Source organism: Nelumbo lutea, chromosome 3, assembly GCF_056320005.1.
Source record: "Nelumbo lutea isolate HS-2025 chromosome 3, American lotus-T2T, whole genome shotgun sequence".
Lineage (NCBI taxonomy): Eukaryota > Viridiplantae > Streptophyta > Magnoliopsida > Proteales > Nelumbonaceae > Nelumbo > Nelumbo lutea.
Genome location: NC_142686.1, coordinates 88,296,737 through 88,314,578, shown reverse-complemented (window position 1 = coordinate 88,314,578; position 17,842 = coordinate 88,296,737). Strand labels below are relative to the sequence as shown.

General features: G+C 37.3%; 1 protein-coding gene and 1 long non-coding RNA gene across 2 annotated transcripts; one reads left to right on the top strand and one right to left on the bottom strand.

Annotated features, from left to right (window-relative positions):
- Positions 1-563: 563 nt before the first annotated feature.
- On the bottom strand, positions 564-1,347 carry LOC148866228 (uncharacterized). Its single transcript, XR_016109291.1, has 3 exons — positions 1,044-1,347; positions 747-894; positions 564-655 (listed from the first exon to the last, which is right to left on the bottom strand). It is a non-coding gene; the product is annotated as an uncharacterized LOC148866228 (long non-coding RNA).
- Positions 1,348-12,354: 11,007 nt separating this feature from the next.
- LOC148866227 (uncharacterized) lies at positions 12,355-16,698 on the top strand. Its single transcript, XM_088976422.1, has 9 exons — positions 12,355-12,372; positions 13,287-13,675; positions 13,779-14,138; positions 14,248-14,358; positions 14,474-14,692; positions 14,879-15,043; positions 15,182-15,406; positions 15,486-15,704; positions 16,421-16,698. The coding sequence occupies exons 1-9, from the start codon at positions 12,355-12,357 to the stop codon at positions 16,524-16,526; spliced, it is 1,812 nt and encodes a 603-aa protein (XP_088832548.1). The 3' UTR covers positions 16,527-16,698.
- Positions 16,699-17,842: the final 1,144 nt, after the last annotated feature.

Genomic DNA, 17,842 nt, shown 5'->3' with positions numbered 1-17,842 from the left:
GTTATCTAACAAGAGGGAGAAGGATCTAGAATAAGGAGAAGAGAGAGAGAGAGAGAGTTTGTTTGTAGAAAAGCCAATGCCAACTCCATTCATTCAGGCTATATTTATAGTCTTATGGTGCTACAAACTGGGAGTAGAAATAGGAACTACTGCCCCTTAATCTTAGGAGCTTATCAACAAAAAAACAGAATGCACTTATCTAGGAAACAGAATGCACTTATCTAGGAACAGAAATTGAAGACTTATCTAATGCACTTATCTAGGAAACAAAATGCACTTATCTAGGAGCAGAATTGAAGACTCTATTCTAACAGAATTAAAACTGAATGGATAAGGCTTATCCCAACTAAGAGCTAACATGACCGGGTCTTCTGCTGCTATCCACTTTGACCGGGTCTTCGGCTGCTGCATGCATGCACGTATCACATTTCAACAATCACAACGAATTCCCAAACTCAGGAATACATACGATTCAGAACACCAACACAAAAGATTTGCGACGATGGTCGCTTATAAACCTAGATCCTGAGTAGGTGTACACACTGTCTCACAGAGTCACAAAATTCCATTAAAAATGGAAATACCTTTTATTTGCAATCAGACCCTAGAGGATATTGCTCAGCTCCTCGTAGCTAAAGACCTGTATGAAGATGTGCTTGCGATGAAGCAGAACACAAATAGTCAGTACAACGAACCCAAACGCGACAGAATAGCATTATAGTAAAAACTAACAAACCTACGCTTACCTCTCGAACAGACTGGGGACCCCTGAAGTCTCCGCACTGGGTTGAGCGCCATCGACTTCAACGCGCTTTAGCACAAAAGACTACAAACATGTCAGCTATGGGCTGCCGGGACTTCCACTGCTGGCGGGTCACTGTCACTCCCCACGGACTGTAATGATAATAAAACAAACACGATTCAGACATTCCCACCAACAGCAATGCATGCAAAGGAAATTTTTTTCACAATGTAGGAACACGTTTTGGTCGATGAGGAGCCATCCTTTTCATCCGCCCACTCAAGAAGCGGATGCAAGTTACCTTAGCAGAGGGCGCCACCATAGTTAACTCGGTCGATTCCGTGACCGGCGCAGCGCACCCTTGTAGACCTCGGCCTTTTCACAATGGGAGGATGACTGCTTTCTGCTTGCTCAAAAGCTGTGCTTCCTTCCACACTTCGCCCCCACCTTCTCTACTGAATGGATACAGTTGCAGACGGAATATCCCCTTGATTAGCAGCATGACCTACCGGGGGAGCCAACACATGTCGAGGATGGGAGTTCTTCCTTACAAGCTCCTGAAATCCCCCAAATAGCGAACAGAGATAAGAAAAATTGAGGGACTTACAATCTGGCACCCTCCTAAATCCTACCATGGGGAACCTCGCACAACTGGGAAAAGCGAGGTCATGGCAACGAACCCAGAACACGTCCTCGCTGGGAGACCTCAAAAACTGCCTGCCAATATCGTCGTAGCCAAACTGGCGCATCACCTTATCTGGACGGTATGTAGGGGTGTCAACGGACTTGTTTTGGGTTGGACTCCGTCCAAACTGTCCAATCTGCTCAAATTCCTGTTAATTTAGATTGGTTTCAACTCAAACCTGGTCCATTGACACCTATGTTCTTATCTTTATCAATGGACCTGGTTTTATCCAATATAAATTCAATATGGACGAACCAGGTCCAATCCAATATATCATATTGGTCCATCCAATCCGTCCAAAATTCATTTGGATGGATTGGACGGACTAATAAGACATATTGAATTTGGATGGACTGGATGGACCAATATGATATATTGGATTGGACCTGGTCCATCCATAATGAATTTATATTGGATTAAACCAATATTGGTCCATTGATAAGATAAGAACATAGGTGTCAATGGACCAAGTTTGAGTTGAAACCAATCTAAATTAACAAGAATTTGAACAGATTGGACAGTTTCTAGACCAGTCCAAAATGGTCCAAAATATTCATTGGATTGGATTGGACCAGTTCCATTTGTAATGGGCTCACATTAGACTGGACTAGATTGGACCAAATCCAGTCCAATTGACACCCCTAACGGTATGTAGCCAATTGCGCTTCGCCAGTGTAGGTGGGGTAAGGCTTGTGTGAGGAGCGGTCTCTTTGAAAGACAGAGGAAGGCTCGTGAGCAGGGAAATGATGGTCTCTAGATTAAGGATGCAAAATCGAAGAGTTAGGGCATACTCAGGAGTATTGGGTGACAAATGCTTAGGATTGGATGCCCCCCCAATATGAGGACCTCTATTTATGGGGGAATCCCGAGACCCTAAAAGGTAGGGGATAAGGGCGTTTGATGACGTATCGAGAAAGGGGATATTTGATTCGCTATCAATTATATAGTGCGCTACTGGGGTTTCGCCACGTGTCTCATGAGAATCCTTTCAAGGATTGGCTTTCCTTATCCTTAAAGTCCCTCATTACTCACGTGTGCTACTTCCTTTTTGCGCATTAATCTCGCATGGCATCGGTGATGTCACCGTTTGACAGGCGATGCTTAGTTGGCTTCATGTGGCGACTCGCTGCATCCTTAGCTGTCATGGGTTCCATGTGTCTCTAGGCATATGCAGGCCTCACCATGGGCTCGGCCTGGGTTCATCCTGCCCTAGGTCATGGGCAAGTTCGCGGGCTGTGAGTTCATCGCATGTTTGGGTGGGCTTAGGGCTCTTAGAAGGGTTCGGCTATGGTTTCTTTGGGTTCTGACGCTAACTTGACCCGATGAACTACAAGTTTATTGTGATTATTGTGATACATATTGCGAGTTTATCGCAAGGTTGTCGGTGTGTCGTGGGTTCATCTTGTTGTGGGGATTGGTTGTGAACTACTCATGTGCACTTTTGTGGTGTTAATCTTGATGTTTGGTATTCTCTGAGGGTCTGAGTGAGCGCTACATACCTACAGCCAGTACGATCAAGATACACCACCACACCTGGCCATGTCACCAGTCGTGCTACAACTGTGGTAAGGCTTTCAATGTCCACCATGCATTGCTGGTCACCACCCTCGGGAACAAGCATCTCGACACAAAATGGCATAGCGTGGTGAACAGCTTCAATATATGACCTCCAAACAATCCCATCAAGAGAGGCCAGCTTCATGTTAATCTCGCTCATTCTGAAGTTCTTGTGCCTAGGGTCTTGGAGCCAACGCTTACTCTTATAGACTTCGAATTCTTTTTCTTCGAACTCATCCCCCTTCATAGTGGCGATGACAACTCGAAAGGGAGATAGACGGCAGGATATGACACTGAGATCGAAGTGCTCACAATAGAACATCCATAGAAATGGCGCACAAACATAACTGACACGCCTCTTGCAACCCGGATCCATTATCTGTTGGATGGTGTCATCCATCTACTCCTAGAGGTAGCTTAGGAACATTGAAGCTAATGGTAACTAATGACCACTAGCGGCTAGAATGGCAAGCGGAACCAGGACTGTCCGCAGGCTGCGGTCAGGAAGACCGGGGAAAAGAAATCGAGAAGCTATATACAAGATAAAGGCGGCGAGGTGGCATTTAGTATCCGCACCACGTACCATAACGTTTGTCCCACCATGAGACTCGAACCAGAATGCTACCCAAGGATCCAATGGCATCTTCCCACACACATTGGTTTGATCCACTCAAACCTTGTAAGCCGCAATTTTGTGGAGTTCGTCAGAGAGCCACCTCAATTCGACGGGAATGGATTCGATGTGCTGAAGGTGTTGAGCAGGCACAACACCCCCAATGGGCAACCCTAATAGAGCAACGACATCCTCTACCATAATAGTAAATTCCTCGAATGCACCCACGAAAGTGTGCGTACGCCAACATCAATGTTCCAACAAACGAGGAACATACTTCACCCCTTCCCTACCAGCAATATTCATATAACAATCAACAAATCTAAGGAGACTAGAATCTTGCAGCATTTGGAAGTACATAGGGTTCCCTAGTATGTACCGAGCCCATGCCGTATAACTAATGGGAGACTTGGAGCTATTAGTCTTAGGTTCTTGACACTATAAGTAACAGAGTGATTTGGTACCCCACAGAGACACATCAATTCCGACCCATGGACGGGATCAAATATACCCTCCGCACCGCTAAACACGGGCATCGGAGGCTAGAAACCCTTTCCCTCATCGGCCACCATGGCTGCTTCCCTCTTTGACAACAGTTCAGCTATATCAATTTCCCTAACGAAGTCGATAAAAGGACAATCAACCTTTCCCTAACGAGAATCCAATAAGATTAGACAGACAATGACAAAAGACAAGAAGAAAAGGGGGATTTCTGCAAGAACCGCAAACTCACGATAAGAATATGAGGACAATGACAAGGAGCTCCTTTACACTTTTATAAAGAGTGTTCACATGTCGATGTCCAGAAGAAAAGATCAACAGACGCCAGTACGGAACCCGAAAACTAAACCCAAAGAAAATTACAACTATACCCCTGCAAAGCGAGGCGAAATGGCGCATTTATATCAAACAAATGGCCACGTCATCAGCCGCAAACTTACAATATCGAATATTGGAAACAGGCCACACGCATGAACCAACCCATTTATTAGACAATCTCGGGCAAACAAAACACGCCAATATAACTTCCACATCACCATCAAGCAGTACCCCCAATCAATTTCCAATAGCCGTCGAATATGACACGTACGTTGGTGTCATTTGCTAATTCTATCCCTGCCAATGGCCAAGGGGGCTAAACAGATGAGCGTAAGTAACGCATTCAAAGAATAGACCGCATTCATTATAGAATGACAAACAAAGAATTGCCAATGGCATCTGCCACGTGGCCATCACCCAATGATTTTCCCAATCTCCATCGGTCGCTGAATATGATACGCCATTGAATCGTGTATCATCAACGTCAGTGTCTTTTGCTAATCCCCTTTCTGCCAATGGCCATGGGGCTAAAACTCACAAACTCGACATAGAACTTCCCATTGATATAAAGGAAATCATCAAAAGATGGGGAGGCTAACCACAAATATATGAAACCTCATCGAATAACAAACAACCAATTCTCGCCTAAGACCACTAACGAGCAAATACACATAACCAAATAAGTAGCTGATTCTCAGTTTGTCAATAGACAAGGGGCATGACAGAAACCCCAAATTAAAAACCAATAAATCATACAAAATCACAAAATAGGGCAAATCCCCAGATCCAATGCATGCAAATACTTATTAATCTCCCACAAGACCTAAAAACAGATGTGGAAGCAATGTGCTTAACGATAAGCTACCACATACCGATAAATAGTGGGGCTAATGAAGGTACATAGTGCTCGCAAAGTCCCTTAGAGTACAGTAGACATTAGATTGATACCACATAGACGTTCACGATTAGCCAGTAGCTCATCGTTCCTATGCGACAAACCCACAGTTCACCACACGCTTGCGATGAACCTACACTTAGTGCAGGCCCAAAACGAACTTAGGACAAACCTGCGATGAGGTCTCATGCGTACCTAGCCTTGCAATGAACTCTAAAACCGTTACGAGATTCTGGTTTGTTAAGAATCGGGCTCGGGTATTAGCTGCACATGTAATATCGATGTGGGGAACGTGACATGGCACCATGCAGGTCTAATAAGACCTTGCCCGCCAAACAGTGAGGTGCGAAAGGGTAGTAGCACACATGGGCTATGAGGATTTCCAAGTGAAAGGAATGTCAATCCTTGGAAAGATCCCCATATGGACACGTGGCAAAATCCTAGTAATGCCCTGAACGATTGATAACAAATCCAATATTCACTTTCCTAGTAGAAGACAAATGTCTTTAGTTCCTTCTTTTTAGGATCTCGGGATCTTCCTTATAAATAGAGATCCTTCCCATAATGAAAATGATTCATCTAATCATTGATTAGCCCTATCATTGGATTCCCTGCTTAGTCGTCTCTTCACACTCTTCACCTCAACCTTCCGTTTGATTCCTCATCGCCGGGTCTTCCTTTGTCTTTTAAGGAGACCATCACCCTTAGCCAAGCTACCACCTTACTTACAGGTCTTTTATCTTATATTAAAATCTTGCATTGACTTTTTGATTTCTTCATTGGAGTTGCAATTTTTTTTTTTTTTGTTACAACTTAAAAAGAATCATAAAAATGAGAAAATTCAAAATCAAAATGGAAAAACTAAAAAGCCCTAACTAATTTTGGGCATTGGGAATAATCGAACAAGATTATGACATATGAAAGTTTCTTTTTTTGATTTTTTATTTTCTAATTTCTATTTTAAAATAAATAAAAATTTTGGAATTAGTTTGAATTTTGAAAGCAACTTAAGAACCATTAATCGAGTCAAACATTTAAATAGTTAAACTATCTGGGTCAATGGTTCTTTAACCATTTCGACAATGTTTTGTAATATAGCAGTTTAGGGCCAAAACAAAACTAGTGACCTGACCGGTTCCCAAGCCAAATGGTTCGACCGTCCGATCTGGTCTGGTTTTTAAAACAATGACTAAAATACTCATTTTTGAATTTAGTCCCTATTTAATTGTAAGGTTTAAATTGTAAATTGAACTACTACTCTTTACCTCATTCAATTCCCTCTATATAAATCTTACATTTTTTTGGTAAATGAACGAAAGAAAATAGATAAACCAAAAAGATAAAACACTATGAAAAGAAGAGTCTAGCCAATCAGGTAGGTCTGTCAGTGATACTTGAAACTTCACAATTTGATCTGATTATCACAAATTTGGATGAGGTGTTTATGTAATCAAATTTGAATTTTGCAATCTACATTTGATTAATAATAAAAACAAAAGAAATATAAAAGTAGAAAATAAAAATATATAAAGTTTATAGAAAATTTTGGATATATTATTACTATAATTATTATCATCTAGAATTGCCACATGCAAAGCATGTGCACACTTACTAATATATATATAGATAGATAGATAGATAGATAATATCGTGTCTATAAACACATTTTATCAATAAATAATGTGTAATTATATTTTTACATGTAATATATGCATTATTTTATATTTTTAATTCAGTTTTTAACTTTTTATTTGTAGAAATAATTAAAATTTGTGATTTGAGGTAAAGAAAAATGGTTTTTTCACAAAGTTTGCATACATGTTTAGTGTGCAACCCGACCTAGTCACCGAGTGAAATGAATAAGGGTCCGGCTCATTGAGTTGAATGGTTTCTTACCTGGTCAACAGTTAAAAAAAATCAAAGTTTTAAAACGGAATCCAAAATCATGGCAGAACGATGATTCAAACTATTCAATCGACCAGATCATGGTTTTAAAAACTGACCCGGAAACGGAACCGTTCTGGCCACTAGTTTCTGGGTTAATGATTTGGTCATCCGGTTCAAATGGATGGCCCATTCTGATAACAAAAATAAAAAAGTAAAAAAATAATTAAAAATAAAAATGACCAAAAACCATTGAACAGATCGATGGTTTGACAGCCCAGGTCAACGTGTTATTGACTGATTCATCGGTTTTTGACTAGAAACTGAATTTGAGGTAAAACGGAATTGATTGCCTAAACGATCCAGGCTGAACGGTCCAACCGTCCGAGTCAACGGCGGTTCAAAAACCATGGGCGGGTTGAAAATACTGTAGATGACGATGTTGGGAAAAAAAGGGGAAGTATTAACTTGAAGCAATGATTTGGCGGGCAGTAAAACAGTGATATTTAGAAATCTGTCTTCCGAGACATCCGATAAAGTTTGCGAGGACTCAATCTTTTTTTTTTGGTAACTGCGAGGACTCTAATCTAAACAAGGAACTTTTCATGTTTATAAAATTAATATGCAACCTTTTAGGAAAGTTTGAGCAATTTCCTTTTTCGTTTATTTAATTTCTACCTTTTTCATTGAGAGAAGCGAGATAATTAGACCAATTACCAATTTCAATTCACTGTTCGGGTTAAGGTGGATGCATACCAAATACGACCCGTTTATATTGCAGCAATGAAACATTTCTTTAGTTGGGTAGGGCCAAGTTAGTTGATGATGGGTTGATCCAAACCCGATCCTTTGACATCGTGCCGTGCGTCATCCGTATCCTTTGTTTTTGGTAAGTTTGTATCATCTTCCTTCCATACTCAATTCGACTGTACTACTATTAAAAATCACTCCAAGGCACGTCAGTTATCACTTCATCAACTCAGTGGGTTTTGAGGTTGGCCGTCGGAAGCGTCTCACTCCCTCTCTAACCAGTTGCTGGGTGGGTATCAAGAGGATCACACACAGAGTCGGTGATATGTAAATGGTTCTCTGTAGTTTAACATTCTGTGTTCACTTTATTGTTTGAATCCTTGTTTTTCTTCTATTTTAATTCATTATAGTTCTTTCCACATCCATTTTTATTGTCTTTGGTTTACTTGGGTTCTTATGCTGATTAAAAGGGGTACCTGATTGAGGGTTTACTCATCAGTTCTTGTTCCTTCGTCCATTTAATTAATCAATCAAGTTGGCCTCTCTCTCTCTCTCTCCAACGTGATGATGCTTTTTTCTATGTTCTTTAGCAATACTGCCATTCTTTTTTATTTGTATCTCTGACTGAAAGATGGAATATGGGATGTAGTTTCAAGTAAACCAGTATATTAACTCACTTCCGCTCTTTCTCAAGCGTTAACCAGTTGAGGAAGATGGTATACTGTCTCTTCCATTCCGTACTCTCTTCTGCTTTGCTGGAGACAAGAAAATGGTAAACCTAGTGCAGAAAATATAGAGTTATAAAAGAAGAGTGAAACGAGTTGCATAAATCAGCCATAGACGTAGTTTCAGGTATTTAAGAGAAGTTGAATCATTTTTTTCCCTGAATCCTTATAAGGCGAATTCATTGAGTATAGCTCAAAGTAAAGTCTTTTTTTTATAGAAAAAATACCAATACACTAAACAAAATCAGAAACATTCAAGCAGTTCAGAAAGGAGGGGGCTCATCAAGCCACATCCTTTTCCCCATAGAAGATTTAACCTCCTTGGCCATCAAATGAGCTAACAAATTGACTTCCTTATTAACAAAACAGATTTACCCCTCCCAACTCCTTAGCATAAGACAAAATCTGATCAACAGTAGACAGTAAAGACCACTAGACACTAGACCCCTTATTGTTCAAACTATTTACAAAAGGGCCCCGCCTGAATAGCATTCATCTCAGTTTCTAGAACTCCCTCCTTAATTACACATGGTCCATCTACAGTAGCCAAAAACTTACCAGTATTAGACAAACATACAAACCCAAAAGGACCACAAAATATCATAACTGAATTTGGATCTCCATTAGCACTAACCTGCCAATATCACCGACATCCAAATTAGAAAAAAAACATAATTCCTTCTTCTTCCTAGACTTAATCATTCCTCAAAATCAAACTTAACATTATGGATACATCTACTGATTTTAGGAGCCAACCCTCTAAAATACAAGCGTTCCTTACCTTCCATATAAAATAAGAAAAACAATAGAAAGCCAGCAAAGAAATCTCCATTCTGTCACAAGTAGAACTTAAAACTCTGATAAGACATAAAACCAAAACTTCAACCCTGATATTATATAATCTAAGTCCCCAAGAAGTACTAAACCAAATTGCCCTAGCAAAAGGACAAAGAAAGAACAAATGCAAATCCTCCTCCCAAGCGTCATTACACAGAACACACCTAGATTGAACACTAAACCCTTTACTATTCATGATTGAGGAAAACAAAACAAAATTCCTAATAACCCTCCAAAGGAACAGTCCATACCTAGGATGAACTGGAAATTACCAGCTTTTACACAAGAGCCCCAGGTCTGAGGCCTAGAAATGGTTAAACCATGCGTTGCCATGCTTTGTGTTACCATGTTAACAGACCTAGGTACATGCTGAATTGAGCTTTTGGGAATTCCATCCATGTAAGCTCTGCAAGCAGTGATTATCTGCTGTCTGATTTTCCAAGGAGGAGAGCTGGATCTCTCCATCAGAGCTTGCATAACTATTTGTGCATCCCTTTGGGAAAGTAACTGAGACAACTCCTAACTCCCTTCATGAATAGTAAAAGGTTTCCCCTTTTCCTTATACTTATCAGATTTTTATTAATGAAATTGCCTTTGTTATCGACCCCCCCCACCCCCCAAAAAAAAACTCCTAACTCCCTTACAAACTTTAAAGAACACGAGAGGGGAGGTAGGCTTTCTTTCTTGTAATGGGTTCAGCTTCAGTCGCCTTGGTTTCAATTACCACTGTAAATAAATATCAAGAACCAAATGTCTAAAGCATTGGTTGCATGTCCAAAGCTATCCCCTAAGGCTCTCTTTCAAATCTTTTCATTAAACTGTTTCATGTGCTTTTTGATATTTATATTCTTGTTTCTTCTTTACTCTTCATGTCTTTGGTCAAACATAATATTGGATTTCAAATTGTAAACCAGCCATGATATCTTGTTACCCATCAGTTGATTCTACCAATGTGTCCTATGCATAATTTTTCATTTATGGTTAATTGGTTACTAATGAGTTTTCTTCTTTTTATAAAAATAAAGATTGTTAAAATGGTCTTTTATTTGGTTTACTTGTTGTTTGAAGTTGTTAGAGATACAAGTTGTGACCAATATTGTGGTTGAAAAGAAGAGACAAAATGGCATTTTGGGGTAAGTTCCTTACGAAAATTGAGAAAAAAAGTTATGTGTCTATAGATATAGTTTTGCGTTTGGATAAATCCCTACTCAATCTGTTTTATTCCAGGGATTGAAGTGAAGCCAGGCAAACCATACACTCATCGGTACAATCGTGGAAGGCTTAAAATTACCCAGGTTTATTTGGAAGCCTAGGAGATGACTTTAATTTATCTTTTTTATTTTCAATTCGATCTATTTTATATTGGTTGTGGGTGATGTCTTTTATAGAAGATTCTTCTTTTCATTTGACATGAGAAATACATGCTGTATGGTTGCAGGCAACAATGTCATATTCCAATCCTCTTTCACCAAAGAAAAGTGTAGTTCAGTGTAATGTTGGGAATACACGGCCGATTCTGTTATGCTCTCTGTTGCCTGATAGGATGGAGACGTGTAAATTGGATCTTGAATTCGATGAAGAGAATGAAGAAGTAGTCTTTTCAGTTATTGGTGCCCGTAGTGTTTATTTAAGTGGTTATTATATCAATCCCAACCGCCACCATTCAATAAGAAGATATGATGATGATACGTATCCTTCTATCTAGTTTTGTTTCATTAAGATTTAGAAGAAACTATTGTATTCAAACGTTCTTGATCTTTATAACGTTTTCCCATACTATGTTGTTTTTTTATAACTTCATTTTTTTTGTTATTAATATGACGTGATTATTGATTAATCCCTACATAGTTTTCTTATTGTACTTAAGAAATTTGTTGTCTCTGATAAGGAAATAACCAAAGTAGATTAGTATACATAGAAAGAAGTACGTTTCAGCCATAGGTTTTATTATTGATGTAAAATATGATGTTTTATATTGATATGTCCATGAATTCCTTAACCATGATTAAAGAGATTCATATGGAGAAGATATTGTTGATACTGAGAATGAACAATCAAACTCAGAGGACGACGATTATGACTTTGATGATAGTTTCATCAATGATAGTGACCCAGAGTTTTGCCCTCCATCTAGGAATAAGGGTATGCATTCTGGAACTTATGTATTTTATAAGTACGTAGGCGATATTTTGTAATATTAAGAAAACATATGGATCGCATGAATGGCTCTATGTTCATTATTTAAATACATATCCACGTATATTTTTAGTAAATGTGGTTAATGGGTACTTTTAGATCTAGTTTCTGTAGTTGTGATAGATCTTTTGAGTTCAAAAGCTATACAAGGTATAATTCATTTGAAAGATGAGATATGAGGAAAATCTAGCAAATGGTTAAGCAAAAATTTACATATTGGATGGTGACGTTCACCTAATCAGTGGTGCCCCATATAACTTTGGAGATTCTTGCTAATTAAAATATACAACTCAATTTGCATTATTTAACCCAAACCTAATGTAGTTAAACTTCTTCAGGTCGGGCAACCTGACTTGAATAATCAAACACTTAATATTTTTGCAACATGGAAAATATGTAACTAAATAATACACAATAAGGTGAACTATGCTATATCTATAAATTATAATAAGCAGAGGGTATTTTGGTTAAATATTTGTATAAATAACAAGTTGAGATATCAGCGTTTGAAACATGCAACCTAAATTCATTATGATTGAATTTAATATATATATATATATATATATATATATATAAAGTAGTTAATATATCAACTTATTTAAGTATTTTATGCAATAATAAAGAGAAAAAAATTCATGAAGCCATGTAACCATGTATATGTACGCTAAGGTAATTTTTCGACTCCTAAAAGAGAAAAAAATAGGCAATTTCTGACCAGAAGCTTCACTTTCGGTTGTGTTTGGATGCAGTGAAATCTGAATCAGAAACAAATTTTCACCCTGTTCAGTTTTGCACCAACTTGTTTGTAATCATTAATTGCACTCATACCTAATACAAAATTTGTATTTCTGGTATCTTTTACACTAACTAGCAGTGCACATTTTGCATTTCAAAAACTTTTGCAAAATTTCCATCATCTTAATCCCGAGACTGAATCAGCCCCCCATAAGACTGTCCCCTACAACGTCCCACAGCACATCCCCTCCGTATATTGGGAACATCTCCCAATGATGATATCATTATTCTTGATATTATCATCGGGAGATATTCACAATACACGACAGGGATATATTGTGGGACGTTGTGGGGGGCTGATTTGAACTCCTTACTCCCACTTCAATTCTTTTTCATATAAAGTGACCGGGACTGCACCATGTTGCTTCCTACGTCACTCCTAAGCAAATAAACCTCCCCCTTCCCCTATTTTCTTACATATAAGGTGAGATCAGACCATTTTACCTTGTATTTAACTTTTCACAAACAAACAAAAAAAAGTCAAATCTGAAGGTAAAGTAAACCGGTGTTTACACTAACCGTATTTGCACTGCCATGCATTTACTCTAGTGCAAACGAAATTTGTGCTGCAACCAAATGCAGCACTAAATACCTCTCTCATTGCTACCATGGGAGATTGTTAGACATGCTGTAAGTGGCCACCAATGATGTCAGGAAAATTAGTTTTTTTGGATAAATTGGAAGTTCATATATCTTGAATTTTATTTATGGTTGTTTTTAATTCTTACCAAAATTCTTAACTATATACTCATTCTCTAGGTAAAATGTTTTATATGTATTTAATGCAGTATTGTATTTTGTTTGAATATTTAGGTGATGATGAGATCCGCTTGACACCAAGTTTTAACCTTGAATGCAAAAAAGGTGATTTTAGACGAAAGCATCTTAAGAAAAAATATATAGTCAGTGAATCGGATGAGGATGATGAATCTGCTGAACAATCAATTGCCGTCAAAGAAATTAACAAGCATTTGATTTTGGATGCCAATGAGGAGGATAAGTTTCCCATTTCTTCCTTGTTCAAAAGCACAAAGGATGTAAAATATGTTGAAGCAAAAGTAACTCTAGTTGAAAAGTCATCCAGAATCAGCGAAGAAAAAGGCGGACAGAAGGTTGATGAAGATGCTCATCATGATACTTGCTCTAAAAGGACCATTGATATTCCTGAAGGAAAAAGGTGAGGGATTTGAATGCAACAATTTTGTTTGTCATTGTTGCTTCTTTTTTTATTAATAAATATATTTATGCATGTCCACATTTTTCTTATATGATCTATGTAGTGGAAGTGACCATCGTTGTGATTTATCATTACCATCTAATGATGACAACAATAATAAAAGTGAGACTCCGAAGAAAAAGAAGAGACGAATGGATGAAGAGAAAGACAATAGTCTTAATGGACGAGCAAAGCATGATGGGGTGCTTGAGACAATGGATAAAGAGATTGGTCTTGAAGATGGTAACAACGGAGTGACAGAGAAGAAAAGGAAAATGAAGAAGAAAGATACCATCCAACAGGAAGAGAATGCCCTTTTTGAAGGGCTAATGCAAGATGGGCAGGCTGATTTAAACATTGAAAACATGAACAAAGAGATTGATATTGAAAATCAGTTCCATGATGTGCATCCCGGTGGTGATAAGTACGGCCATTTTTTCTTTTTATTTTAAATGATTACTTTCCCAGCCGTTGTATGTTTAAACATATTTATATCTTATCTGATACTATTGTGTCTTGTTTGATCCAAGCAGGGGAAGTGACAAGAACTGTGGCTCCTTGCAACAATTTGACAAGGATAGCAATGGAAAAAAAGTGGCAGCAAAGAGAAAACAAAACAAGAAACATGCCGCTAAGCAGGAAGAGTAGGATAGTTCGATTGTGTTCATTTTCGTGTGTGTGTGTGTGCATATAATTTGAATCCATATATGTATGTTTCTATTCTTAATGGTGGTAATGGCTTTCATTTGATTGAAACAGAGGAAATGAGCACTCTTTTGATTTCCCGTTACCTTCTAACAACCATGGTACTAACAATGAGCAAGAGAAGAAGAGAAAGAAGAAGAAACAACTTGCTCAAAAGGAAGAGAATATTCTTGATGATGGAATAAATCGAGATGAGCAATTGGAAACAAAGGTTAAAACCATGGACCAAGAGCATGCTATTGGATATGAATTGTGTGAGAAGCTCACTAATGAGTAAGAACTTCTCTTTTCTATGGTCTGCTTTGAAGAGAACCTGTCTCATCATTTTCAATTTGTTATTTATGTACCTAATATTTATGATAGTTGGTCCGTCCTTGTTTGTATATTATTTGATTAAAGCAGGAAAGATAACAAGCATGTTGAATTTTTGATACCGTCTAATAATTATTCTAATAACAGAAACATAGGGACAGAAAAAAGGAAAAAAAAGAAAAGAATTGAGAAAGAAGTGATAGCTTCTGATGTTGGGGTAAACCAAGATGGGCAGTCCAAGACGAGGATGGAAATCATTAATCAAGAGCTTGCCATTGCAAGTGAGCTGCATCAAAGTTCAAATGTTACCAAGTTAGAGACCTTTTTTTTCCTATTTTTATTCTCTATTTGTAATTGATCTCTTCTCTTAATTTTGTGTTTTTACACGGTTACACCAAGTAAGATTGTTTAACTGCTTTATTTGCAATGTTCCACATTTGATATAAATAGGGCAAATGAACAAGTTCGTGATTCTCAGTTGAGATCCAACAAGGATGACAATGGCAATGCTGAGACAAAGAAGAAAAAGAAAAAGAAGCAGCAAGCCATTGAACGGAAAGAGAATATTTTTTATGGGGAAAATCAAGATGGACCAATGGGGAAAAATATTAAAATGATTAGCCAAAAGTCTGTTGTTAAAGATGAATTGCAAGAAAGGCCCCCAAATGATGATGGGTAATCTCATTCTCTCCTTATTCAAACTTGGTTTTTTGTGTATATCTTGTTAGTAATGTTTCACATTTGATGTAAACAGTGCATATGAACAAGCTTGTGATTCCCAGCTGTCTTCCAATAAGGATTGCATTGTCAACACTGAGACGAAGAAGAAAAAGAAAAAGAAGCAAGCCATTGAACAGGAGAACATTCTTTTTGGGGTAAACCAGGATGGGCAGTCTGAGAAGAATATTGAAATGATTAGCCAAGAACATGCTATTGAAGATGAACTAGAAGAAAGGCTCCCAAATGATGATAGGTAATCTCACTATCTTATCTATTGTGTTTGGAAACTTTTTCCACACTTTACACATTGTTTTTGTGTATATCTTGTTAGTGATGATTCACATTTGATATAAACAGGAAAGATGAACATGCTTGTATTCCCAGCCCTCTTCCTTTTTATATTAGATATGTGTGTATGGGTGTATCTAAATATGCCCTCGTAGATGTAGTAACCTATTGTTTAGTGGCCATTGCTTTGCTCGAAAAAATGTTGTAGGTTGGGCTCATATCTATTTTGCTATCCCAAGGAAAAAACTTTTGACTGTTCACAAAAATTTTGTAGGTTAGGTTCATATTATTTTGCTCGAGAAAATGTGAATGACATCTCATAATGACTGTAAGTAAAATAGTATTTATACTCAATATTTTTTTTCAAACAGCCAAAGTGATTTCTATTCCAAGACCCCAAATAACCTAGGCCATCATTAGGGTTGTAACTTAGATGGGCTCAGGTTGGGCTTTTGTCAAATTTTGAATGGACCCAGCCTGAAGTCTGACCCTAAAACAGTGTAAAATGCTTACTCGCACCAAATCGAGTTGCATCCCTAACCATCATTGGGTAATGACCTTTTTAAGATGTAAGACCTATTGTTTCCATGTGTTGATTTCTTTTTATTAAGTTTTCAAAGGACCCAGATGATTGTAGTGGAAAACCCTTTAATCTGTGGTAACATTTGGTATCTTGTACAGGACTCTTGGCATCAGTATTGATAATGTTGCGGATGCATACGATAGTGAGATGAAGAAAGAGATAATGGAAATGAAGGATGAAAGCCTGACCCAACAAGGAAGGTGATATTACACAAATAGTTGAGGAGCAGGCAGGATTGGATACCAGATAATGAAATCTGTGTCAGAGATAAAGTGTTGGTTTCTTTGAAAGAATAGTCTTGGACGTTTAATCTTTTCCCAAAATATTATTAAAATTCTGGATATCTATATAGCTTCTAAAGTTTATTGATTTTGCAAATTAATGTTACACCCTTGTGCTTGAAGCATGATGCATGCCTACTTTAAGAAGATTTTCGAAGAAACTTGAACGCATGGCTGCATTTTTTGTGTTAAATAGCACGTAATCGATTTGAAAAAAAAAAAAGGCTAAAGCAAGATGCATGCCTGCATTTTAAGAAAATTTCCCATTAAACTTTTCCTTTTTGAAACTTGAATGCATATTGTGTGTTCCTTTTTTTGTTGGATATAAAGACAATGTCTATCATAATTCTTAAAATAATATATTCTAATTAGAGGTGAGCATTTGGTTTATTCGGTTAACAACTGAACCGAATAAATCAAAATTTTAAAAACCAAAATGAAAAAATGAAAACCAAAATCGAAACCGAATTACAAGAAAACTGAAATAATCGAAACTAAAAATTTTGGTTATTTCAGTTAAAAATCGAATTTCATTAATATATATTATGACCTATAATATATATTATGAAATTGAATTTCATTATAATACATTATGCATAATATATTAGTATATAAATATATAGCATATTGTTAAATGCTATATATTATATAATGAATTTCAGTTAATTAGGATTTTTTGGTTAACCGAATTTCTAACTCTGAAAACAAAAGCTGAAAATTGAACTTCTTAAAAACTGAATTAACCAAACCGAATTACCCAAAAGCCAAAAAAACCGAAACCAAAATTTTCATTGATATTTTGGTTTTAACCAAATAATGCTCACCCCTAGTTCTAATCCATCTTTTGAAATTTTGGTTATATCTAGTTTTCTCTCTCCATCATTGTCTCTTCTCAGTTTTTAAACACTTGCTGGCAGATGGTTATGTGAAAGGATAAGTACCTTATGTTCTTTTTAGGTAAGCTTTTGCTTTTGAACTTTTGGTTTGTCGGAAACAAAAGTGAACCAAAAAAGTGTTTCAATTGTTTGCAACAGTTGCTTTTGGGCTTGTGAGAAACAAAACGTAAAATCGGGATTTTGTGATTTTGGGCTTTCAAAAAAAAAAAAAAAATCCTAAAGCTAAACCCGAATGCAACCTTAACTGAAAAATTAGAGGTTTAAAAAGTATGGATAGTTAACCCAAGCCATTCATTTGGAAAATTGTAAATATTTTTAGCAAGTTTTATTTTTGTAGATAAAT

Bases quoted from the DNA above. Each gene is read 5' to 3' on its own strand.
- LOC148866227 (XM_088976422.1), top strand. The intron at 15,044-15,181 runs GTTAGAGACCTT...TGATATAAATAG, and splicing joins CAAAGTTCAAATGTTACCAA to GGCAAATGAACAAGTTCGTG. The intron at 15,705-16,420 runs GTAATCTCACTA...TATCTTGTACAG, and splicing joins AGGCTCCCAAATGATGATAG to GACTCTTGGCATCAGTATTG.